We start from the raw sequence: 27916 nt of genomic DNA on the forward strand, positions 1-27916 counted from the left end.
CTTCAGATAGCTTTGTTTAAAACAATCGTAATGAGAGTCTGGCAATTAATCAGTACATAATTAATACTGGATAAGGTAATTAATTTATTAATTTGCTGGGGAAGGTGGGGGAGGTTAAAGAGGGGAGAGCATTCTCAGCCCATAGATGCGTAAAAGGAAACACAAAGGATCTGCCCCTCGGTAAGGAATTGTCATGTCCAGTTATATTATGATAGTTATAGTGGGACTGGATGCTCACTGAGCATATTTAATTTCTCTCAATTGGGTTGGCATAATTAAAACTATTTTCTAGATCAGAAAACTGGAGGGGCTTAGCTTCAATGAATGTATATTGGGTCACTACTGCATGCTAGTGTATGTGTTCTTATAACGAACCTGTGTGGAAAATTTGTTATCAACACTTAGATAATTTACAAATGAGGATCAGAGAAATTAAGTCAGGGCTCAAAGATAGTGAGTGACTAAGAGAGTTTTAGAACATTTATACCAACCATCCAAATGTTATTTTGATCTCTCTCTCTCTCTCTCTCTCTCTCTCTCTCTCTCTCTCTCTCTCTCTCTCTCACACACACACACACACACACACACACACACACACACACACACAGAGTTTTCTCCTTGCCTCTCCCAAATATCCTTCTAGCTCTTAGGATATTTTTTTCCTGTTGTTATTTTTGGTATGCTACTTTACTTTTGTAAATCGTATGGGGGTAAAGTTTGGTCTTTTCTGAAGGTAGAGATGTTTGAAAGGAGATAAACTTTTGCGAATTTCCACCTCCCTTCAAAACTAGATAAAGATCCCAAGAGAGAGGAAATCAAGCCCCATCCTCTCTGGCGAACTTGCCAGCATTCTGTTTATGGCCCTGGGGTTCACGTCAAGCCAGTCGGGTTCCCACCCAGTGAACATGGCCTGCCTCTCCTGAGCAGCCCAAGGAAGAAGAGCCCTTACTTCAGTCTCCCATTTTGGGGGGATGTGACAATGGCAGGTTGAAAACCAGGCCAGGGGGATTCTGATGGTCTGAAAAAAATGGTCCCCCCAAAAATGTCCATGTCCCAGTCCCAGTCCTTGAAACCTGTGAATCTTACTTCACATGGCAAAGATTTTGCAGATGTGATTAAGGATCTTGAGAATGGGGATATTACCCTGGATTACCCAGGTGAACCCTAAATGCAACTATAAGTGACCTCCTTATAACAGAGAAGAAGTGAGAGACTAGACACAGAAATGGGGGGAGCAGTGTGACCACAGAGGCAGAGGCAGAGGCTAGAGAGACACGGCCACAGCCAAGGCATGTGGGCGGCCACCAGAAGCTAGAAGAGGCAAGAAGGATTCTCCCAGAGCCTCTGAGGCAGCACAGTCCACTGGCACCTTGATTGGGCCCAGTGGAACAGATTTTGAACTTCTGACTTCCAGATGAGAGAAATTCCTATTGTTTTAAGCCACCGGGTTTGTGGTAATTTGTTAGAGCAGCCATGGGAAACTAATACAGGGACAAAAAGTCCAAGATTTCGCAAATTAGAGAAAGTTAAATGTACCAGCCTCTGACTTCATCCTACCAAATATTGTTGTATGATTATGACATTTAGCAATTCTTGTGTCAAGAGAGTTAGCAAGAGAGGCTCTGGGGTCAAGAACACTGTGGCTAATGAAAGAGTTCATTCTTCCTGGCATCCTAAACCAAGCAGCAATTCCACAGCCTCTGAATTTGGTCACTTTGGGGCAACAGTGGGTCTATGCAGGAATTAACTTTGACAAACCACAACTTGCCAGAGCTTATTGGACAGCATGTGGAGTCACTGAATATCTGGTGGCAATCTAAGTGGTAAGAAAATTAAATAATCAAAGTTGAACCTTTATTCTAAAAATCGCTAGCTGTAACCCAATCATTAAACTGCCTTTTATCTTTCACTTTCGGTACTTTTCTTTAAAATCATGCTGTATTGAGTACATGCAAACACACCAATGAGAGGCGATAAATTGCTAGATAATTGAAATTGAAGATAAAAATTATGGCAGGCATTTAAAGATTATAGCTATGAAGACAGAGATGGATGCATGAATAGATGGATGGATGGATAGTGAGTGAGTGGATGGATGGATGGACAAACAAACAAACAGAGAGACTAACAGAGACAGAATTTAAAGCACTGTTTTATATTTGAAAGATAGTGGGTAATTTAGCATTCACTTCAGAAAGGTTTTATTCTTAGTAGACATTAATATGACATAAAATGCATGCAAAGGATAACCTGCTTTTCTTCTCTCTTTTTAATAAAAGAAATATCCAGAGGAAATGTGCTCACTGTTCATGAAGTTGGAGGAGTTGGAAGGAACTAGGTTGTGTAGCCAGGAAAACTATCTTCTGATTCGTTCAATGTCTTTCATGCTTCAACAAACATAGTCTATCAGTGCTCAAAGGATTTAATTCCTAAATGAGGAAGAGTCACATTTCCAGGATGGAACAGTCACATGTGGACCATCACCCACCATGACTGGAAGACACGATCCAGCTTAGGATATTAGAAAATGTTTGTCACAACAGGTACACTTGGGAGGTAAATTGCCCACTTTGATAATCCAAAAACAATTAATAATACATTAGATTATCTCCTCCAATTAATGCCATAATCAAATAATTCTACTGAAACTATGAAGAAAAAGTTTTAAATATAAAAGGAGGTTAGGAAAAGATTACAAAGTCTTTGCTTCAGAAGGCAAGAGCACAACCACATTTTAGGCAAAGTCCTTAGCTCACCAAAGACATGAAGCAGCTTTCCAATGCTGTGAGCAGAATCCAGCCCTTTCAAGGTCAGCACACCCCATGTGAAGGTCAAGTTCCGCTCCTGAGGACTTGATCCTGCACATTCCCTGTCTGCTCTAACCTGATTAGAAACTAGCATCCCTAATTGCTTCTGCCATTTTTCTTTCCTGCATGCATTGGTGAACCTGGGATCCACAGCCCAGCCAACTTTGCAGAAAACCACAGTTTAGATGGAAAATCGCTTTTGGTTTCTGGCTCCTCAGCAGTACTGCACATCTAATTAGCTCAACAATTGGTCCCTGTGATAAAATCAGCTAATTTTATGTTCAAATGGCTGCTCTGTGGTAAGCAAACTGTCACTCTCAACTTCACGTGCAAAGAACTTGCTGAAGAAGCTGGTTACTAGGGGGTCGCTGGGGGCAGACTAGCGAAGACAGTAACCTAAGCCAGTGTTACAGTCAGCACATGGAGTCCCACCAGGCTCGAGTGAGATGAACTCCCAGAAGGCAGTGACAGGGCCACAAGTGCCATCCTTCAAAGGGGAAAACAGCAGATACAGAGTCATTCGCAGAACTTCCCCACTCTTAGAACTAAAACTCAATGTTTTTGACAAGATTGCAGAGTTCTAGACCCTAATGTTTCATGTTAAGAAACAACTCTCCGAAGGTTAAACGATCTGCTGTTTCAGAAATTTGTTCAGGGTCACTCTAGACTTAAAACCCAGGAAAGCCAATTAATTCCAGGGGACACCGCCTTAAGCTCTCTGCTTTCTGCTACCGGAGCAGTTGGTGAGAGCTGAGGAGCTCCTCCTACTTCGTGAGATCTATCAGGAACCACATGACAAATTAAGTTAAATACAAAAGAAAAGATGGACTTCTTTATGGTATAAAAGATAATTACATCACCTTTCACAGGCATTGCAAATTACTGACTTCTTGTGTGTGTGTGTGTATGTGTGTGTGTGTTTACATTTTCAAGTATACCAGCCAAATGAACAGTTACAAATTCATGGTGCAAAACTAGAAACTCGGGTCTCAGAAATACATGAATGCATACAATTTTATATAAAGATACAGAGAGACACATACATACCTATATCTAAACATATACATTACATCCATGTATGTATATAGATAAATATAACCAAAGATTTAGAACTGACTCCATTTATGTAAAATGCTTAAAACAGTAATTAGCATGTAGTACTTGGTACTGTTGTTGCTATTCCATGTTATTATTACTATTATATGTAGTTTTATACACACACACACACACACACACACACACACACGCATGCACTATATATACATATAATTACATTATACAAACTGTATATGTAACTATGTATTATATAGCTCGTACCATTGTAGCAGGATGCCCAGCTGAACATTAGGCTTGTTTGTCTTTCTCTGCTCTAATAGAAGCCCCAGAAAGTCACTCAGTCGTGATCCATCACCCTGGAGCCACTGTCATCAGCTGTCTCCCCTGGACTGGGGTGGGCTGGGGTGGGCAGCACCCCTTGTAGACGACCACGTCAGACACCGCTGATGCCCCTTCAGCCCTGCCCGCTGCAGGCCAGTTCTGTGCAAACTCTCATCTGCTGCAGCACCCGCAGCGCCCACCTTCACCCCATGCCATGTGCCTCTTGTCTCCTGTCCCAGGGGATAGTGTCCTGAGGCCACACTTGTGCAACCCAGAGGTGCAGAGTGACCCACGGGTAATGGATCCAATGGAAATATGCTTCCTTTTCTTCCCCTGGAGTGACTGGCCACTTCATAAGGCTCAAGCCTCTACCGGCATCAGGGCCACTTTGCACTGGGTCTTCCTCCTTTCCTTTCCCACGCCCCCAGCCCCTTACTCCTGCTCCCTGGCACCCATCCCAGTAAATCTTCACACACAAGCTTTTGTCCCCAGCTCTGCTCTCCGTGGGACCCAGACTAAGAAAAAAATCACAGTGCTCACCTGGGTGCAGGTGCACAGTTAGCCCTACAGCTCTCCAGGAGCAGTACCCAAGAAGACACTTTGATTCCTGGAAAGGAAAACAACCTGGCCCTTGTTCATTCCTCCAGAAAGGAAAAGGTCATTCCTGGTGCAGCACCTCTGATAGGCAGGAGGACCCGTGCTCCATGCAGTCCCTTGCCCTTGGGATAAGCCAATCCAAGAGTAGAAAGCTTGGAGTCCTGAGGCTCCCAGCCGGGGAGCCAGACTGACATGCTCCTGCCTCTCCACAGTGCACGTGCACACGCATGTGCACACATGCACGCACGTACACTCTCTACCCTTACTGGACTGCTACACTGTCTGATACAGTAGCCACTAGCTACGTGTAGCTAGTTAAATATAAATTTAAATGAATTAAAGTAAATATCCAGTCCGTCCATTGCACTAGTCACATGGGCTACTTCAGCGGACGACAGAGGAGAGACCACTGCATCGCAGCAGAAGGCTGAGCAGCCCTCACACGCTGGCCCGGAGTCAAGACTCTGCCTTCCGTCAACTAGATGGGGGAGAAAGGCTGCCCTTTCTACTCACCTCTCAGTGGAATCTAGGGGCAGTTTTATTGATGTGGTAAAATAAAAGAGACGTGACAGTATTTGTTCCCAGAGTGGATGATAAAGCAGTTACATGTGGGCATGTGAACAGTGATGCATATTTGGATACTGGAGCACAGGAGTCCCCAGTCTTTATGAGAAAAAAATATATACACTACTCTTAAAAGCCAAGCAAAGTAATTATATATATAATTATATGTATATATTTAATTCCCATAGCTTAGGTGCAGAACACCCAAAGAGCATGTGGTTAGAACAACTGTCTAGAATATAATAAGATTAACATTTCCAAAATCTACAAAAACAATGGAAAAATGATCAAAACAGTTAATTAATTAATATCTAAATTATATCTCCTATGGACATTGGTTATCTAAAATCCACATGGTTTCCATTCACAACTAGGGGTAAGAAACTACACTGTGGAAGGACCTGGAAAACGAGACACAAGTAAGCCTGTTCACCATCACATGGAGGGCACTGACCTTTTGATCTTAAAGTCTTCATTGTGAACACCAGAATATCATCTCATTTCAAGATATTCTGGAGGGAAGTTAATACCCTTACACAGTCTCTTAGTACTACTGTTGGCACTTTAAGGGACTACAAATCATTACGTTAGGCAATTTATATACAGCATTAACCACATGTGACTTTTAGTATTAATTACAAAAAAGAAGAATGTCTTCTTTTTAAGTTCTGCCTGGGGTTGGTTCTCTGTGGGCCTAGCACAGCATCCTGCCCAGGGTAGGCCTTCCCCACCCACTTCTCGAATGTTGGTGTTCCTTTGGTCCTGAGCTGCCACCTCCTGTCATCTCTTATCACTTTTCCCAAGTGACCTTATCATTTACCAAATATAAGTTGCTAACTCCCAATAATAAGGACTCTTGTTCATGGAGTACTTACTATGTGCCAGGCGCTGTGCTTCACAAGCATTAACACAGGTGACAGTCACAGCAACCCTCCCTACAGGGCAGAAATAGCCCACATCTCCTCACGACAACCACTCTGGTGCCCGTATCATGGGTACCTCAAACTCCACATTCCTAAAACTTAGCTTCCCTTCCTCACAAATCTGCCTCTGCTCCTCCATAGGCAATCACTAGCCCTAGCTAGCAACTAATATAGAAAAAGGAAAGAGATTCAGATATATATATAGAGAGAGAGAAAGAAACAGAGAGAGAGAGAGAGACAGTTTTAACAAGCTGTATATCCATCTGGATGAGTTGATTTTAAGGACAAATACATAAAGGTCCACTCTTAAAATCTCATGCAGCACCTGTACTGGGCACAATGGCCCTCGTCCAAGAGGCTGACAGCAATTTCTTCAACACTGTGCAAATGGAACAACAGTTCCAGGTGGAAAAAACAGACTCCGCTCTAGAGTTGGGATCTGGCCTGAGCCCAGGGGCCGAGGCGGGGGGGCCCTACCTTCTGGTAGTCCTCCTTGGACCTCAGGGCTGCCTCCAGTTGCTGGGCCGAGCTGGGGTAGATGGCTGAGCGGTACTGAGTGCCATGATCATTGCCTTGGCGCATGCCTGGGAAGCAGAATAGAGAAGGTCACCGTGATGGACTCCACAGCACCAGCATCCAGCTGGGCAAAAACCTGCGGTGTCCTGACACTTCCATACATCCTTAGACAGATGTGTTGCAAAGTGTTTGTTTTCATCTCATCTTGACATCACTTGCTTTACACAAGCGTAAGACGTATCTGTTTTGATTTGCCTGTTTTAATTATAACAAATATCTTTGAACTTAGGTAAATTTATCACAGGTCTTAGCATCATTAGATACTCTATAAATATGCATTTTTTAAATATGCAAATATTTAAATAATAATCTATTCCATTTGTCATGTGTAAAGCACTATGATCCGCACTATTTCTTTGGATCCTAACGAGACTTCCTGTGTGTAAGGTGTTACCATTGCTCACTCAGCAGGCACGGAAATGGGACAGTGTCCGTGGGAGTACAGGGCACAGTGATTGGCACGTAGGAGGAGTCAGATAGCAATGACCAAGGTCAGACACCTAATCCCAGGCAATCCTTTACCCCTGTCACAGCAGCTAGTGTAGATGGTGGTCAATCTCTAGCTGAATGATATAGTCCCGGAGTGAACAGGCTGCTATAGACCCCCTATAGATCAACATGTTGTAGTCAGAATGAAGTTCACACATTTACTGCATCATTCAGTGATCAGTTTCCATCTTAACAAATGCTCCTGAACTCCTCCAATAGAGGATTCCATCTTGCATAAAGAACAGTTTTGCACTCTCAAACTTGAACACATACGAGCTGTCTGGGCATCTAAGACACAGGGTCTGGCTCAGGAGGTAGGGCAGGCCTGAGATTCTGCACTTCTAACGTGCTGGTCACCAGCCCACACTCTGAGTAGCGAGGGCTTAAGTTTGCCTAGATAGTCATGAAGTCTGTGTCCAGTCCTATTTCCTGAAGTGTCTCTCCTATGTTTTCTTCAAGAAGATGGACTTTGGACTTCCCAGCCTCAGAAACTGTAAGCAATAAATTTCATTTTCTTAAAAAAAAAAAAAAAAAAGTTTGCCTAGATATTTTCAGGGTTCCTTATTTGACCATCAGCAATGTTTTTACTTTGAATGCTGTGATGAGGAAAATCCGAATCTTCCCAACACGCCTTCTCAGGTGCGACGTGTCCAGCACTCCCTTTGCCCTGCCCCACAAAGCACACACTTTTCACCCAACTCCTATTCAGCCTTCAAGACTCGGGTCCAGTACCTTCTCTGATCACACTCACCAGCTGTGGCTGTCACTGTCTCCTTTGGGCTCCCCTGGGCCTTGTGGGACGCTCTTGGGGAGGTTTTACACGCCACACTGCTATCACACATGTGCCCATCTTCCTCCTCTCTGAGCCTTCCGGAGAGTACAGCTGGACAGCCATAGCACCTGGTACAGCGCCAGACATGTGGAAACTCCCCAGGTATTTGTTGCATGAAGAATACATGGATTTCTATCTTATAATCCAAGCCCCTGCAATCACGACTGGGACCCCAATCAGTGGATCAAAACTCTTTTCGCCCTGTTTCGTTCATACTGTTAAATGCAAATAAGAAAATAACCTCTCCCAGGACCTGCAGGAAAAGGGTACAAATGAGCTAATTAGTTTGACTAGTGGCAGCAAGTTCAGAAGCTGAAAACACCAAAGGTTCACTCCAGCAGTTAATGGATTAACTGGCCAGGAGGAATTCAGGATTGAAATTGCAGGTCAAAAACAGAGGTTGAAATAGTAATCAACTAGCAGGATTTGAGGTTAAGCCACAGGCTGTGTAGGGCATGTATGTGTATATGTGTGTGTGTGTTCACGAGTGATTACTTCTGACACCTGCTGGCTCCCACTCCCAGCCTCACCAACTCTCTAGAAATCCCATTCTCCCACCTTCAGAGCTCCATTCTCCCCTCGATGCCCAAAGTTCACATGGGGACCAGGAACTCGTTAGTGACTTGAAGAGCCAATACCAATAATAACACCAAAATATTAATTTAATAATAGGTCATAAAAATAAACTAGCTCATGCCTTCCAAAAGCACTACGTAATACCGAGTATCAATTTCATTTCTGTGTAAGTTATGTAGTCACTCATTTATTCATTTAGGTATTATTTGGTAAGCATCTAACAGGTGCCGGGCATGCTTCCAGGTGCTGAGGATACAGCAGTGAACAACAGAAAGCCCCAGGCCGCAGAGCTTGTGTGCCTGGGGAGGGAGGAAGCTGGACAAAGACGTCCCAGGGTGGCACTTGGGTGACACGTTCCCTCTGCCTCCTTCAGTTCCTCCTTAACTTCTAGGCGGGGCTGTTGTGCGACCCCTTCCCACCCTTCTACGTGTAATGGCATGGTGGTCACTGCTGTTCCTTCTAACACTCTCCATGAGAAAAAGATCACTACACGGTGCATTTTCAGTACATCTGACTCCTCTCTCCATTCGACACAAGATGCAGAAAAACAGGCTCTCCGTGTGGAGCTGTAGGACGCTGAGTTTTCTTTCTTTCTTTTAGAAAGAGTAATTAATATGTGGGTATTATAGAACCCATAGGTGTGATTTATTTATAGTTTTCAACAAGTCTTGCTAAGATTCCACACGCTTTGTGCGTTGAAGACAATAAACATCTGTGTGCTTAAGTGAAGGTCCATAAAATATCATAGGATGATAGAAAATTGTTGCTTATGTGAAAACTGTCTTCTTAGCAAAACTGTCTTCTTTTCGGCAATAGTTAAGAATCACTCTGGTTTAACAGTGGTTCTTCCACTGATCACATTATCACAAATACCCTGGTAGGAGCAGTGCACAGAAAACCCTTAAATCTGCAACCTTATTTACATTATTCTGGTCATGATGACCTCAGGGTAGAGGCATCTGAAAGATTTCACAAAATCATGTGGTTGGGCAGAAAGAGCCACATGACTGTCGTTCTTGGTGTGCACGTAAGGCCAAGCATTTTTAAAACATAACTCATGGATTAGTTATACGATTAGAGGTTATAAACTACTCCTGCAACCCAGGATACGGATTTACAAACTCTTCCCTGAAGCCGTGATCCCTGACTCTAGATTCTAACTTGACCATCGGCTCGCTGTAACACCGCACTACTGATACCCTTCCTGTCGTCTTGCCCGTGTCTTTCCTGTGCACATTCAGGGTGTCCCCGGCACACCCTGGACAGCTTTAGACAGGAGGGACATCCACATTATCCACAGTTCTGCCTCCCTGCACCTTTCCTTTTGCATGAACCCTAACTAACAATCATCCACTGGAAATAGGAAAGTTATTCATGATTACAACCACCATCTGCATGCAGAAGTCCTACAACCTTCTGATCCCAACCCTACTTAGATGTTCTAACCAAACTGAAACCTCTCCATGTCAAAAACAACGCACACTCTTCCTGGTCACTCTAGTTAAGCACCTGCCTGGCCGGAAAGGAAAACAAGAAAGTGCTGAAGAGATACAGTAGGGAACCAAGAGGAAACACCAATGCCTTTATTCAGATTCCCTTGAATCTTGAATGATACTGGAGAAGGCACTGACTCTCTGGTATACTCATGAATAACAGTGTTAATTTGATTGGGTTTTTTCCCCATCAAAGTTCATCTTGAGGAGAAGATTTAATAATACCTTGACATACAACCACATGCATACACCCACATGCATGTGGCGTGTTTGGTTGGTTCCCTGCATGTGCTTTTCAGTCCACTGATGAGGGGCTCATATATGGATAGGAGTTTGAAATCTGGAAGCAGATGGTTCACTGAGAAATACGACTTGATGCTCAACCAACTGAAAAACCTGTTCCTGTTCCTGTTATTCTTAATACATCACCTTTACAGACATTTAGCATCATTAACCTTTTTAATGTTCCTTCAACCTTTATCAGTTTATGTCATGAACCCCAAACAGTAATTCACAAGTGAAGAATGCCTGTTTACTAAATCTCTTATAAGAAGCCTAGGACTTAGAGCTATTAATCTTGTTTTTAAGCCTGACTCTACTACCTACATGCTTTATGCGAATTACCTAATCTTTCTAAGCCTAAAACCTTATTTGTAAAAAAAAGGATTGTAAAGCCTTAACCTACAGGTTTGTTATGAGGAGTAAATGAGATGAAACCTGTAAAGTACTTTGTTGACTAAAATACTAGGCAGATATTAAATACTTTTATTTTTACAACTTTTAACAATCTTAGAACATATTTCAGAACACCTAGTTTGAAAAAAAAATACAAAGAACAATACAAAAGACTCTAGGAGTAGCTGGCCCTTTTTTCCCCTGAAAAGTATTATTTATGTTCATCTCTCTATACCCACCCAGCAGAGGTCAAACCAATAAATCCAAAGACATGATCAAAATTTGTTTTACATGAACAGAGATATACTATTTAATTTTCAATTGTTTATTTTTAAAAAATTTTAGCAGAATTACCTTTCTAGTTAAATTTTAACTCTGTTAATCTTCAGACCAGTCACATGTGAGATCAAGTTTTACCCCCCAAAAGAGTTAAGAAGTCACTGCCAGGTTTTGAACTGTTTTTGACTTTCAAATTGTGGGGAAAAAAACCCCAAACCATGAGTTTTTGTTGTTTCTCTTGACCCCTCTCTAAAGTACAGCACAGTGGAATTCTTTCCCAGCTAAAAATATTTAGGGCTGCTCTAGTCCTAGATTTAGACGAACACAGAGATGACATTCTCTTGGTCTCTGATCAATTGGAGAAATTGGTCTCTGATCAATTGGAGAAATTCAGCCTGTTGGCATTATCTTGTGTCCACTGAACACACACCCACAGGGATACCATAAAGAGAAAAAGAAAGACCTGCAGAATGCTAGAAAGAAAACACACTGGCATTTACAATGGTTGGAAAAGCTCTTCTGTCTGCCTGCCTGCCTTCCACCATCCATCCCTCCTCCCTTATTCTCAGGCAAGGCACTCAACACGGAGATTCAGAAATAAGACTCGGTATCATTTTCCACTGGTCACACTTGTAGTACAGTAATGGGAAACAGGTAGAAACCAATAAGCATAGTCAAGTACTAGAGATATTACGGGGAAAATCTGTGCAGGTAAGAAAAATATAAGGGTTCAAATAGGGGGTGGGTGAGCTCCTATGACCAGTGGGGAAGGGGCCTAAGTCTGAAAGGCTGTAGAGGAAGTGACTCTTGTCTTGAAACAGCAGTAGGTGGGCATGAGGATGGAAGACATTTAGGGTGGGGGTGGGGAGAAGAACATGGATAAGCAGCATGGAACACCAGGTGTCCTCGGGGACTTGGAAGGAGCTGGTTGCAAAAGCAGCCACAGCCCGGTCAGCATCTCCATCAAAGCCCCAACGCTTAGCATCTCAGGAGTATGTACACTTCACCAGCAAGCCAGAAGCCCAAATGAGAAAGACGGTTCACTGGGAAATAGGATTTGATGCTCAACAGATTGAAAAACCAGGTGAGAAAACCAACATCTAGGAGCTGCTGAAGATACAAGAAGTGGTCCTGCTTGCCTGTCCACTGAGCCACAGAACACATGAAATATGTGACCACCATAAATTGTTCTCAATGGGCTTTATGATCCTGGTTTCCAGAGCGCAGAATTAACCAAAATTATATTTTGAGAAAGGACAAAAAATATTATTGAGAGACACAATAACCCCTATGTTTTTCCTTCTCCCACAAACAACTACGTTCTCTCCAGCAAATGTATTCACAAAGTCCTGACTGTGTAGTCAACACTGTGGAGGCTCCGGAATAATTAGCTGATGATCCTGATCTCAAGAAATAACCTGCATGAGGAAGGGAGAGAAAGGAGCAGTCAGGAGCTTGACACTGCACCGCACCATCCGGGTCCTACCACCACTCCTCATTTAATCCTCATAGGAGCCTTGCGAAGAAGATATTCTTTTTTTTTTTTAATGTTTGGGTTTTTTTTAATCATTACACAGTGTACACATTTTGGGGGGCCCTTTACCAATTTCTCTCTAACCCTCTCTCCTTCTTTCCAACCTCTGGTGTCTGCAGTTCTGTTCTCGCCTTTTAAAAGTTCAACACATTATTGTCATTGTTGTATCTTTCTTTCTTTTCAAAATTTATTTGTTTATGTTTTTAGCTCCCACTTATGATTGAGGACATGTGGTATTTCTCTTTCTGTGTCTGGCTTATTTCTCTTATATTAATTTTCTACAGGCTCATCTATGTTGCTGCAAATAGCAGAATTTCATTCTTTTTTATGGCTAAGTTGTATTCCATTGTGTATATATACCACATTTTCCTTATCCAGTCATCCATTGATGGACATTTAGATCGATTCCATATTTTGGCTACTGCAATTAGAGCTGAAATGAACATGGGAGTGCAAGTATCCCTTCCACATGATGATTTCCATTCCTTCGGGTACATGCCCAGTAGTGGGATTGCTGGATCATATGGCAGTTTTATCTGTAGTTGTTTGAAGAACCTCCATTTAAAGTCTATTTTATCCAGTATAAGAATAGCTACTTCTGCTCATTTTTGGTTTCCATTTGCATGGTCTATCTTTTTCCATTCCTTCACTATTAGTCTGTGAGTGCCTTTACAGGTGAAGTGAGTTTCTTGAAGACGGAATATATTTGCTTCTAGCTTTTCAGATTGTTATTGAAAGGTGTTGTCTTATACCTGGCATTTTATCCATTTTTGTTTGGATGTTTTAAATTTCTTTTGTTCTTTTCTTCCCCTTTTATTCCTTGTCTTTGATGTTTGTTGGTTTTTTGAGGTGGTAAGATTTAGTTTCTTTCTCTTTCTGATGTACATTTTTGTTCTACTAATGGGTTTTGTTCTTTCTTGTGTATCCATAGTAGTGATTATTGTTTTTCAGATTTCAGATGCAGGACTCCCTTGAAGATTCTTTCAGGGCTGGTTGTGTGGTAGGGAACTCCTGCAGTTTTTGCTTATGTGGAAAATATACTATTTCTCCCTCATTTCTGAAGGATAGCCTTTTGGGGTATAATATTCTTAGCTGGAAGTTTTTTTCTTTTATTATTTTGAATATATCATCACATTTTCTTCTGGCATACAGAGTTTCTGTTGAGAAGTCTGCTGTTAGCCTGATAGGGACTCCCTTAATGGTGACTTGACACTTTTCTCTTGCTGTTTTTAGAATTCTCTCTTTGTCTTTGAGCTTTGCCAGTTTGACTTTAATGGGTCTCAGAGAGGATCTTTTAGGATTGAATCTGTTTGGGGATCTTTGAGCCTCCTGGATCTGAAGGTCCATGTCTCTCCCTATACCTGGGAAGTGTTCCATTATTATTTTGTTGAATAGGTTTTCCATGCCTTTTCCTTTCTCCACCCCTTCTGGAACACCCATGATTCAAATGTTTGTGCACTTCAGGTTGTCTGCTAGCTCATTTTTTAAAATTCTTTTTTCCTTTTTTTTTTTCTTTTGTCCACCTGAGTTATTTCAAAAATATCTTCAAGATCAGAAAGTCTTCTGCTTGTTCTATCCTGCTGCTTAAGCTCTTAGTTGTGTTTTTTGTTTCATTGACTGAATCTTTTAGTCATGAGTTCTGCTAAGTTATTTTTCAAGGTATTAATCTCTCTGTAAATTTCCTCTTTCAGAGCCTGGATTTTTTTTCTCATTTCATCATGTTGTCTAACTGAGTCTTCTTGTTTCTCATTGAGTTTTCTTAAGATTGTTGCTTGGAATTCCTTTTCAGCCATTTCAAGGGTTTCTTGCTTCTATAAGGTCTGGTATTTGAGAATTACTGCATTGTTTTGATGGCGTCATATTTTCTTGGATTTTCATATATCCAGTGTCTCTACATTGATATCTGGTCATCTGGTAGAGCAGTTGCTTTTTATTACTCTGGAGTGGGCTTTGAGGAGGGAGACTTCCTCTTCTTTCTCTGGTCTCCACTGGTGACTCTCCTTGCAGTTGAATGGCTGGCAGGCCACCTGCACAATGGCTATGGCTGCTATAGTGGCAGTGAGCCACTTCTGCAGTGGCTGTGGCAGTGGTAATGGCTGTGGTGAACCACCCATGCAGAATTGTTGTTTACAGCATGCTTCTGCCTTTTGCTGAGGAGGAGGCACTACCCACGGCTCCTGCCTAGGACTCCATGCATGCTCCTGCTTTCTGCCAGTGGTGGGGGTTTCCCATATCTCCTGCCTAGGACTCCATGCATGCTCCTGCCTTCTGCCAATGGTGGGGGTTTCCAACATCTCTTGCCTAGGACTCTGTGCGTACTCCTGCCAAAGCAGATATTCTTAACACTTTTTGACAAGAAGGAAATTATGGATCAGAGACATCTAGTGACCTGCCTGAGTTTACATAGCAGGTAAGTGATCATCCTGTGATTTAAACCTTGATCTACCTGACACCAAAGTCCTTTCTCCTTTCAAAACTGACACATAAGATGTTAAAGCTAAATATTTGAGGACAGTGGAGCAAAGCCCTCCTGTAAGTGGTATACCAGGTGGATGATGTGCACCACAGCCCAGGGCCCAGAAATAAGAACAAGCTTGGCATAAGCTGAGGCCAAGAAGAAAAAGGACTGGGTTCTGACAAGCGGCCTGGCGTGAGATGAAGTTTCTCAGTTCAGTGCAAGGCCACCTAGGTGTCTTGACAAGTCACACTGGGGACCAGAGACTCATAGAAAGACCAGTTTCAAGGAAGCTACAGAATTCTGGGGAACCCTGGGTGAATATTGCCATCAACAACATAGAACTCTCTCTCATACAGGTTCAACCATGTTGCAAAGTTTACTGTGCCCTGTGCTGGCTTTGGAGAAACTAAGAGGATAAATTATTGACACTATTTGGCTGTCTTCATGTCCCAGGAAAGCAAGCAATGGGCTTGCTGTGGAGGTGAAAAGAGAATTACTGGCTTGGAAACAACATCTCGTGCTTCAAACTCTTCCAGGACACTCTATAAGCTGATTAATGAGGACGGGGCTTTGGGGCCTTCTTGAAGAGCACTGACCTCTTGGCTTCTACCAACTGTCTGAGATATCTCCAGCCACCTTCTCCAAAGAAGATTTTAAAGGAACAGACCATCCTGAGACTAGTCTAAGATTTCTCTCCCTCTCAGCAGCTACAAACTGATAGTGAGGCAAGTGAGGACATATTCCCAAGGGTCTGAAGTCACTATTTCTATCTTAGAGAACTTCACAGGAGCAACCTCCTCAGCAGGACTATCCATTCTGGTCACAAATACAGAGTGACTCCCATCAGGGCAAACTCCATGTTCTTCTCTTCTACACACTGTTGCTAAGAAACATGGATCCTGACCCACAGTCTGCTGCATGGAGCACAGAAATAGGTACAGCCTTCGTCATGAGATACTTGCAGATTTTAATTCCAGCTCTGCCATTTACTAACCGTGTACTTTCAGCCAAGCCATTAAATCCATCCAAGCTTCAATTTCCTCATTTGGAAAAATGCAGAAGATGATACGTACCTCACAGGGTGGTTAGCATTTCACACAGGAGCTCAGTAAACATATTTCCCTGGTCCCCTTGTGACTTGTATTGCAGAAATTCAAGGAAGAGAATTTTTCAGCATACTACCTAAGAATTTAAAGATTCCTCAGTCAGTAGAAGAGCTACTAAGCACCCATTTCAATACAGGAATCTTGTTAGGGATTCACTAAAACACAGACCAATGAGCTCGTTCTCAATCTCAGAGAACTTCTGGAACATATCATCAAGCAGATGGGAATGCAGAGAAGCAAGATGTGATCACTAAGGACAAATAGATTTATTTTAACCTCTCTGACCTCAGTTCATCATATACACAATGAAGGATTGTTAGATCCTTTTTTTTTTTTTTTAAGATATATTTATTTATTTTTTATTTTATTTTATTTTATTTTTTTGTCGTTTTTTCGTGACCGGCACTCAGCCAGTGAGTGCACCAGTCAGTCCTATATAGGATCCGAACCCGCGGCGGGAGCGTCGCCGCGCTCCCAGCACAACACTCTACCAAGTGCGCCACGGGCTCGGCCCTCAGTTAGATCCTTTTAAAAACAATTTTACTGAGATATAATTGACATACAATAAATGCTATATATATATTTGTTAGGTACGAATATTCATTGGATAACAAAGGTGCCCAAGATGTGATGGCCAGATCAATACTGGCAGCATGCCCATTAAACAGTATATATTTAAAGTGTACAATTTAATCTGTTTCAATGTGTGTATGCACCATGCAACCATCAACACACTCAAGGTAATGAACACCCCAAAAGCTCCCTTACACCCCTTCCCACCACTCCTAGTTCACCCCTCTCTAGCTCTCAGGCAGACATGGATCCATAGCCTGTTGTTATAGATTCATTTGCATTTTCTAGAATGTTACATAAATGCAGTGATACAGTGTACACTCTTTTGGTCTGACTTCCTTCCGACCAAATCATTTTGAGACTTAACCATGCTGTTGCATATACCAACAACTCATTCCTTTCTATTGCTGAGCATTGTGCCATTGAAGGACCTTTCTATTGCTGAGCATTGTGCCATTGACTGGACATGCCACAGCTTTTAATGCACTGGCCTATTGATGGACACTTGGCATGTTTCCAGCTTCTGGCTATTACAAATAAAGCTATGTGAATATTCATGTGTAAGTCTTTGTGTAGACATATGCTTCCATCTCTCCAGCTAATACCTAGAAATGGAATGGCTGGTACGTTTACGTTTAACTTTCTAAGAAACTGCCAAACTGTTTTACAAAGTGGTGTGACATCTTACATCGCTACTTGTAGAGGATGAGAGTCCCAGTTCTGTATCAACATGGATCCTGCATCCCTCTGCATCCCTAGACTTCCAGCTCCATCCTCAGCTCATGGAGATGCCAGACTTGGCATGGGTTCCTCCTCCTGCTCAGCAGCCTAGAAACTTCCTGGAAATAGGATGGGGCAGTTGCAGCACTCATTTGTCTGTCTGCTGAGCAGTGTCCTGAGAACCCTTGTTTCATACATTTCATACAGGTTTTCAGTTGCTTCAGGTGGGAGGGTAAATCCGTCCCTATTACTCGTTCTAAGTGGAAAGCAGAAGTCTTAGGGCTAAGTATTTCCTAGCCCTCATTTTTAAAAATCATCTGCATTTAAAACAACGGGCATGGGGACAGGCAGACAGACTAAAAAGATTTCCACAGGTTTGGGGGGTTGGGGTTGTTTTGTTTTGTTTTCTACTATTCTATTAACAAATGGACTCTGAAATTTTTTTTCAGTAAAATAACTCAGATTAAACATTTCTACAAATGGCATCTGGGTGGTGACAAATATTTTTAAATCCCCATCATTAATCGATAAATTACTTCTGTCTGTTTTTACCCTTTTGTCCTCTTCTTCTTGATCACTGCTCCGTCTGGCAGTATTCACAGCTCCTTCCATCCTCAAACATTCCCCCATTGGCTCTTGGAACACTGCACCTGCCCCGGCCTTTCACCATTTCCTGCCCCCCCCATCTCTACTCACTTTTCCATCCCCTTCATCCTGCTCACTACCAATGGTCCTGGATTCAGTCTTTGGCCACCCCGTCCCTCCCACGTGCACTCCAGTGATCTCTCCCTTCTCTCTGCTGAGAATTTACAAACCTACACCTGTCATCCACGCTCTCCTTCAGTCGTGTGGGGCCACACTCCCACCGATCAGTTATGCACCCAGGCACCACTGTCCCTTGGGTCTCAAGAGGCCACTTCTCCTTCCGGTCCCCACTGTCCTCACCTCTGTCAGTTGCATGGTCATCCTCCTAGCAACCAGGCTGGCAGCCTGGAGAAGTCCATGGCATCCTCCAGCCTCCTTCACTCCTGACGCCAGGCAGTCACCCACTGTTACCTCTGTTTTCTGTAAAACCTTCGCTAATGTCCTTCTTCCCCTTCCACAGCTTCCACCCCCATCTAGACGCCACAGCTCACAGCATGTGATGCTAATGCAGGATGAACACCCAGATGTTCTGAAGGGTCCTGAGTCAGGGCTTGCTTGATGCATGCTCCCACAATGTTTCTGGTGTGGAGGTTGAATAAACGAACCAGCAGTTTGTTGTAACAGTGGCCGTCATTTTTTAGATCCCCATTCTCAGAGCAGAATGAACACAACGCAGAAAATGACAGAGGTCTGCAACTCCCTCCTATAGAACATGCTCTATCTCACCATTTTTAGGCTAGACTTACAGTTTCAACCTGTTTATTATCCCTTTAAACTTTATGAAAGCCAATATATTGATCAGGTATTCTCCATGTTGGTAAGGTGCCTCCAAAAAGTAAAGGGAAGGCAAATAATTTGTCTTCAAATAATCCACTGGACTCAGAAACATTCCATTCATGACTTTGAATCAAGGCGCCCCAGGAAATCACACTGAAACATGGACCTCCGTGTGAGGTTGTTGTAGGGGTTTTTTTTAATAATGTAGAGTTTATTAAATTTAAAAGTATTCACTGTTCATTTTCTTTCAGGATTTATTTATTTATTTTTAATATTATTTATTATAAGCATATTATTTCAAATCATGATTTTTCTTTATGCCCTTTACCCAACCTCTCTCTCCCCAACTCCCCTCTCCCCCCACCTCACCCCCATCTCTAGTATTCTGAAAGTTCAAGGAATTGTTTAGGTCTTTCTTTTTTTCTCTTTCTTTCTTTCTTAGCACCTGGTTATAAGTGAGAACATGTGGTATTTCTATTTCCTTGTCTGACTTATTTCAGCAACGTGGATGAGTCTGGAGAAAATTATGTTACGTGAAATAATCCACGTGAATTTGGTTAAGCATAAGCCCTCAGTCACTCTTTCGCCAACTAGGAGGTGATAAACTTAGCAAGAGGAGTGTGAACCAGGTCACATGGAGGAGGAAGAGCACTTGGGCTATTGTAAAGACTGAGGGGAAAGCTCGGTAATCAACTGATGTGCTGGAAGTGAAACATAAATGTTCTTAGAGACACTGTTGGTAACTAAACTGTTAAAACACGAAGAGTGACTGCCGAGAATGCTCTTTCTATCACAGTCTCTTAACCTTGGAACTACAGGCATCTTGAGCTGGGTAATTCCTTGTCGTGAGGGGCCATCCTGTGCATCGTAGGGTACGGAGCACATCCTCAGATTTAGTCTATTGACGTTCACGCCATAGTGATAAGCAAAAATATCTCCATACACTGCCAAGCATCTCCTGGGTGGCAAAACTGCCCCCGGTTGAGACCCACTGCTCTGTATTAATGAACCCCATGTTCTGGTATCACCACTTACAAAGTCTCCATTTTCAAGGCAGCTAAACAAAGCAGCATGTGTGAAGTGAGAGCTTCAGGATGGGTGGAGACCAGCTGCTCTGAGCCGCAGAGGCCTTTGGTATTCATGTTTCCATTTATATTCACTGATTCTGTTGTAACCTTGTGGTTTCATTTTCTCTTATCCCCAAATTTAAGAGAATGGAGATTTGCATTAGAGAATACAAGACCTTTTTTTTCTTTTTTTGGTAAAAAAGCATTCTAAGCTACATGTTGAAAGTCTCCAAAGATGGAGAGAAGATATCACAGACTTTGAGTCAGCACAAGTTGAAGTCAACATGCACACAGTTTGAAAGGTTCTCAATTATACAGAGAAAGCAAGAGAGAAGTCTTTTTGTTCTTTTCTTAATAGTTTGGGCAGGAAAAAAAAAAGTAGGAAGTGTTAAAGTTGTCATCACAATCTCCTTCTTGCTGACTACAGCACCTTACCATATCTCTCAGAGAATGTCTATGATATCTGTTGTCCTGACCCATTAGAAATTGCATTCAGTGTAACAGAGACCAAAAATAATAGTGACTTAAACAAGAATTATATCTCTTTTTCACTTAAAATAATTGAAAAACTATGAAAACAGGTAGTCTAGAAGTTGTGGCAGATCCACGGTCACCAGGGACTCAGGTGTCTTCTGTCTTTCTACTCAACTATCCTTAGCATATGGCCTTCACTTCTGATGACATAAGATGTCACTACAGCCACCACATCCAAGGCGTAAACGAGCAAAAGGAAGAGAAAGGGGAAAAAAAGGACACCACCTCCCCATCCTTCCTCCTTTAAACAGCCTTCCTAGAAGTCCCACAGCACACTCTCACTCACTTGCTGGCCAGACACAGTCGAGTGGCCACACCCCCATAAAGCCCCTCTCCCCACCGTGGGTCAGGCCAAGACCAGACTTCACCTGAAATGGAATCTTTGCTCCGCTCCTTCCCCTCCTGGTCCTACTTCCCTCACTCCCTTACAGTTCCTTGTTTTTCCTGAGACCATATCCTCAATCAGTCACATGCACTGAATCCTCGTCTCAGGCTCTGTGTCTATGGAAGCAAACCTAAGACTCCAAGCTCTTTGACTAGATTTGCTCTTATTCAAGCTGCCCTACTGCCCACCTCTAGCTATGCTGTTTCCTACATTCTACCACTTATGATGTTTAGGTTTTTGGATAAACTCTTATTAGATATGTTTACTAAAGTATTAGTAGACAAGTTCATTAAATTATTATGGGAGACCTGACTTCTGTGGTCAGCATAGGGCTTGCACATGCCTGAGGGCCGTCACTCCCAGAGAAACACCACAGGCCTACGGGCTGCATTGGCCATGCTCAGGATGGTATGTCTTACATTATAGGATTTGATTTTCCTTTGAGATCAGCACGGGGAAAGGCTTAGCTGCCATGGCTCTATCTACTAAATTTTTAACACTCCCTCTTGCTCCTTCAAAATTTATCACAATGAAAAATGAAACAGCCAGTGAATGACTCAGAACTTCAGTTTCTCCAAGCATATAAACAGATTTAGTCTCTCTACTTTTTGCTTCCTAAACTGACCCACTTTGCCTCCACAGAGATGGCACCAAAAGGCCACCTGCATGCTGCAATGGCACAGAAAAACCCAGGGCTGACTGGCCGCGTGAGCCACTCACATGGGTGCTGCAGCAGGATGGCCCCTCCCTTCTGCTGGAAGGTTGGGTCTCCACAGGAAGGATGCCACAGTGCCCTGAAGTCCTCCATCAGTGGATGAGCCTGCATTCTGAACAGTGACAGACGGCACTTATCACCCACATGACCCTCCTCACACATCTGGCTTTACAAGCTCTGTTAATATGGAACAATCTCACTTTACCTGACTGAAAAATTAACTCTGTCAGTTTTAAGCGACAGCTCATTTTAAATTTAAAACACTGAGTAAATGAATGGATAGCCCTGTTTCATCAAAAGAAAGGGAGGGAGGGAAGGAGGGATGGACAGAAGGGTGGGAGACCATCAGCACAGCTAACGATGCTAGAGCCTCCACTGTGTGCCAGGCACTGTGCTTTGCTTATGTCATTCATCTAGTTCTGCAAATACTTAGCGTATTATCATCAAACCCATTTCCCAGAAGATGAGACTGACACTGAGAGAGGAGAAGTAGACCTGCTCAAGGCCAGCACTGCACCAGGAACCACCTAACACCAAAGCTTGTGCTCTTAACCATTACTTCTCTAATTTGTAAATAATACATAATTTAAGCAAAAATAAGTAAAATGGAAAGGAGTGATGTGTAACAGATACCAGGTGGCTCTTATCTGAAAGGAAATACCCTGTGGCCACTATCATTTTCACCATATTCTTTCAATTTTTTCATCCAGTGCATCTCAAGGGAGATAAAAGAACATTGCTATATAACAGAGGTGCCAAATAGTCACTCTGCACCAAAAGCATAAAGAAATATTTTGATGTTCAGCAAAATCAAAGCAAACATTACTTCTATAATCATAAATAAATTATTTTTGAAAAGATGTGGTAACTTCTTCCTAAAAGGCAAAAAGCTATCTTAGTGTGGATTTTGTTTGTATAAAAGGAAAATTCTACTTACAGCTGACCAAAGGAAATATTTTTAATTATTACATGTCTCCTAGATTGTCTTCTGGGACTCCATATCTGTTTAGGCTCCAAATTCCCAAGTTTAGCCAAAGAACGGAAGTAAGAGAAAACTCTCAAAACATTAAAATTTCTATGTCACCATTTCCAATCCAAATTTTAAAGTTTTGTAGCAGTGAATCAGCCAAAGTACGCCACTACAGGACATCAAGCATGTAAATGAGATTTGCAAGACATTTACATTTGAATCAGTACCAAGCATACATGCGCACACCCATTCACGAAGCCAGTCTTTCATCATGGATAGTGTCCATATTATTAGCAGAAGCAGCAATTGACACATTAAACCTTTGCAGTTTTGAGATCTAATTACAGAAAAGTTCATAAAACATAAATGCATGTTTTATTAAAGCGTGCACTTTTATATTAAAATATCATAATATCATAATAATATAACATATTATTATATTAAAATATTATAATTATAAAGTGAACACTCATATAACCACCACCAATGATAAGAAATAGTGTACTGCCAGCACCTTGAGAGTCCTCCAGTGTCTCTCTGCTAATGAGAAATGGCCTTCCTCTCTCTAGTCGTAACCATGCCTGATTTTTGTAATAATTTCCTTGGTACATGGGCACATGCAGAAAAAACATAGGTTTGGCAAGTTTTTTAAATTCACATAAATGCAATTATACTGTGGTTTGCATCTTTCACTTACTATTATGTTCATGAGATTCCTCCATTTCCTTCATTTTCACGGCTGTGTAATGACCATGGTATGACTATATCCCGATGGATTTGTCTGTTCCACTGTTGATGGACATCACCAGCTTGGGGCTGCTGGGACATTCCTGACATGTATTCTGTTATACATATGCATGAGTGTCTCCTGAGTACACAACTACAAACAGAGTTGCTGGCTTACAGAGTATGCACGCTGAACCACTTTCCAGAGCAGTTGTAGCAATTCATAAATAGCTCTAAGTGTTTGCCCATTCATTAGATTCTGCTCACGTCAGACTTCACTTTTTGTCGGTCTGCTTGGAATGTAGTAGAATCTCACTTGATCTTAATTTGCATTTTCCTGATTAATAAGAACACTGATTATCGTTTCATATGTTTCTTTACTGCTATTCAAGTCCTTTGCCCATTTTTCTATATAGCAGTCTTTTTTAAAGAAAAAAAATTATTGTATTTATTTTTAAATCTATTTTTTATATACTTTGGATAGTAATCCTTTATCAAGTATAATCTGTTCTTGGCATTTTCTTTACGATGTTTTTTGATGAATCAAAGTTCTGATTTTAATATAGTTCAATTTGTCCTTTAATTTAGTATATTTAATATAGTTAAGTTTTTCTTTTATGGTTACTGTTTTGGGGGGTTTATTTCTTGTTTTGTGTCTGGCCAGTAGGTTACTGCTTTTTGAGTCTTTCTTAGGAAATGCTTCCCAGACCCAAAGTCATCATGACGTTACCTACTTGAAGTTTTGCAGATTTGACTTTCACATAAAGGCCTTTGATATACTTGGAATCAATATTTGTGCACTGTCTGAGGAAGAAATCCAAATGAATTTCTTCCTATAAGAAAATCACCTTAGCACTATTGATTGAAAAGTCCTTCTTCCCTCCGTCCTCTGAAATACCAACTGTGTCATCTGTCATGGCCCTAGATGCAAGGGTATGCTTCTGGATTCTCTATTCTATTGCACTGGTCTACTCATCTGTCCCCGCATCAAATTTACACTGTCCTAATAGCTGTGGTTTTACAGTAAATATCGATTTATGAAAGAATAACCCCCCACATTTCTTGTTCTTATTCAAGAGCAACTTTGCTTTGCTTGGACTTTTGCATTTTCATATAAACATTGGAATCAACTTCTAAGATCCGCAGAAATAACAACAACACAACCATTGGGATTTCATTTAGGCTCGCACTGAATTTATAAAACAGTGTGGGGAGAACTGACACATTCACAAACCATAAACAAGACCTAATACTGGATCTTCCAACTGCGCAACCACTAGGGCAATGTTTTCTAGATTTTTTGGTTGCATTCCACTTCAAGGTACTGGTTCCTAGATATCTGTGCCTTCTCACTTTTTCCTTGATCAATTTACTAAAGTTTTGTCAATTTTATAGCCATTCTGAAACACCCACTCGTGGCTTTTTCGATTATCTCTTCTCCTCGTACACTTTCATTTCATTCATTTCTGCTCTTTATTATTTCCTTTTTTTCACTGTTTGGGTTCATTTTGTTGTTGATTTTCTAAGTTCTTGAGATGAATCTGTAGCTTGGCCTCTCTTCTCTTTTAACAGATTAATTTAAAGCTCTGTATGTCCCTCCAAGAACTGTGCTAGCTATGCCCTGTAAGTTTTGATTTGCAGTATTTTAATTATGATTTGATCCAAAATATCTTCTAAGATGACTTGTCTTTGATAAATAGGATACTTGGAAATTTAAAATTTTTATAACATAACAGTATTTTTTAGATATCTTCTTGCAACTAATTTCTAGCATACTTGCATTAAGCTAAGAGGAATATAATCTATAAGATATTAATCCCTTTGAAACATATTAAGTCCTTTATGGTCTAGTGTATGTCCCATGTGTGACTGAGAAGAAAGTAAACTCCAGGTGTGGGGCACAGTGTTTCATGTGTGTCTACCAGGTCACATGCTCTAACTGTGTTGGTCACACCCTCTATTTTCTTAATAAGGCCCTCAAAACTCAAATTTTCTGGGATTGGCACATTTGCTCAGAACAAAGAGCCCTGGTCTTCTGCTTACTTGTCTGGATCCCTGTGTTGCCTTCCATTTTAACCTGGTAATTCCTAATAATTTTGTCAGCTCTTTGATGTGATACTTTTAATATTGCTTTATACTTTATCCAACATTTTGAGTTGCTTACAATGAGAAAGTTGGTCTGAATAACCTAGCCTGCCATTACTGGAATCTTGAAACTTTAGTTCCTGCCAATGTTATCAGCTCTGATTTTTCTCTTATCCAACTTAGTACTCTTTTATGTGAAGTAGAATAATTCTTCTGACTTCATCTCTTTTGATTAGTTTTATACTACTTCAGTAATTTATTCAAATTCTAAAGGACCTAACCATGAATACCTAAAACACATGAAATTTTTTCTAGCTGAAAGTTTTCAAAAGCCTGATCATGTGAACTTCTTCATCTTGCAAATCCTTAACGAGTGGCTTATAAAATTGTAACAGACAGCTCAAGGAATTCCTGATCGTCAGATGATGTGCTGCTGTTTCCATTCGTGGTGGGCCATGTTTTCTCTCCTGATGGCACTGTGTCACATGTGGGGCCCCATGCCAAACGACTGAAAGAACATAAGGTTTGAGACTGAGCCCTGGAGTCCAAATTCCACCTCAGTAGTGTGCTAACTGGCTTGTGCCAAATCACTTCACCTCTCCAGGCCTATCTGTTCATCTGTAAAATGGGTCTAAAGCTCACAGGTTACTTTAAAGATCAAATGGGATCACACACACATAGGCACCTAAGCACCATGACCAACCCAGAAAAGACACCCAGTAAGAGTTTTTTATTCAATTTGGAGCCACCAAACCTTAACAACACTAGAAAAGCTAAGGAAAACTTAAATATAAGCTCTATGGTATTATATGAGACAAGGGATTTGAAAGTGCAAATAGCACTTTTGCAAAGAGCAAAGATACAACATACATGTATGATAATGTTGTGCAGGGAGAAGCATGACTGAAAGAACAATTAATAAAGAAAAACATCAGTTAAATTCCTTGTTTCATCTCTCTGCTTCTGACATTCTTAGAAGAATGAAATCCCTTTCAGAATTCACAATGCTGGGTTTGGGTCCTTTCTGCATTTTGTATGTGCGCAGCTGTTCCTCCAGTGTAAGTATGCACATCTGCTCATTAGCAATACAATATAATTCCCACTGTCTAATTATTTGCAGATGATAGATTCCTTGTACGTGGTCTAAAAAAAGGATAGTCCTTCAAAACTGGTGACTTATTTTTTAAAAACTAACTTAAAAGGGTCAGCACAACGAAGTTCAGATATTAATTTGGCAACTTCAAATATAAGAACAGCAGCACTTAATTGCCAACTTGATGGGAAACAGAAGGAAAACAGGATTTTTCTACCTCCCATTAAAGTTTCCCAGTAGACAGAATGGGGGCGGGAGAGTGCAGGGGGGTTTCTCTTCTTTGCAGTGCACCTGGAAAGGGGCTATGGGGCAAGCCTGCAAAAGATGGACTGGACCACTCCCCCACCCCTGATTCTCTGGGGACCTCCTGGGAACACCCACTTGGAGCAACACGTCATAGTAAGGGGTCAGGGTATGTGGGGTCCAAGGACACTAAGCAGAAAAGAGTCCGTGTGGGTCCTCTAGTTCCAAGCACAGGCTAAAGAGTCCCTCATAATCCTCCCTCATAACTCTGAGGGTTGTGTAGTCCTGGGCCCCTGACACCTTAGCTGCACAGACAGCGTGGCCCTCTGGGGCCAGGCAGACCAAGCCATGAGACAGCTGGAGCTCACTGTGGAGGTGGGGAGAGGTGGGTGGGAGGGAAAGGCTGATAAGGAGCTGACTGAGGATCATGGGTAGGAACCAAGCCATCAGGGTAATCAGAGCATGAGCCGAGGAAAAAAGACAGAGAAAAAGTGGAGAGATCCTGGGATTCACAAAGGCACGGACGCCAAGCAGCAGCTGGTGACAGCGGCTCTTCGTGGGCAGGATGCGCATGACAGCTACGACCTGCCAGGGATAATTCTGCATAGACGCTGGCCCTGCACTGCAGAGCTCATCCCTTGCACGCCTGCCACAGCACTTACACACGGAGCAGGAACTGCTCCACAGGTGTGGAAACTGAGGCTCATCCACTCAGCCAATGAGGGAGCATTTCATGTGATGCTTACCTTCCAGAGGAGGACACGGAATAACAATGAAGAACAGACCGTTCTACCTTAAAGGGAGCACGGGGGGGGGGGGGTGGGGGTGGGGAAGCCTGGGGATGGGGGACTGCTATCACTGGGGTGGGTCTGCGAAGACCTCTTGGATGAGATGTCTCAAGCTGAGGCCGAAAGGACGAGAAGGAGCTGGTCCCTCCAAGAGCCGTGGGCAGACTGAGCAAGAAGGCACTGTCTGTGTGCTCCAGGATGGAGGAAGTGAAACACCGTGCGTGGCAGGGAGGGGCTGTGGCATGAGCCACGGCTGCATGGCAGGTGCCAGTTGTCCCCGGCGCTCTGTATATCACCTCCAAAACAGGC

The 27916-nt window shown here is 42.1% G+C and overlaps 1 protein-coding gene across 1 annotated transcript in view; it reads right to left on the reverse strand.

The window, feature by feature from the left end:
• Positions 1-27916, reverse strand: part of MSRA (methionine sulfoxide reductase A) — a 350738-nt gene that overhangs the window by 75501 nt on the left and 247321 nt on the right. The window contains exon 5 of the mRNA XM_063086834.1: positions 6746-6852. Within this exon, the coding sequence (XP_062942904.1) occupies positions 6746-6852 (107 nt within the window). The remainder of the gene's footprint in view (positions 1-6745; positions 6853-27916) is intronic.

Source organism: Cynocephalus volans, chromosome 2, assembly GCF_027409185.1.
Source record: "Cynocephalus volans isolate mCynVol1 chromosome 2, mCynVol1.pri, whole genome shotgun sequence".
In the NCBI taxonomy this organism is placed as follows: Eukaryota; Metazoa; Chordata; class Mammalia; order Dermoptera; family Cynocephalidae; genus Cynocephalus; species Cynocephalus volans.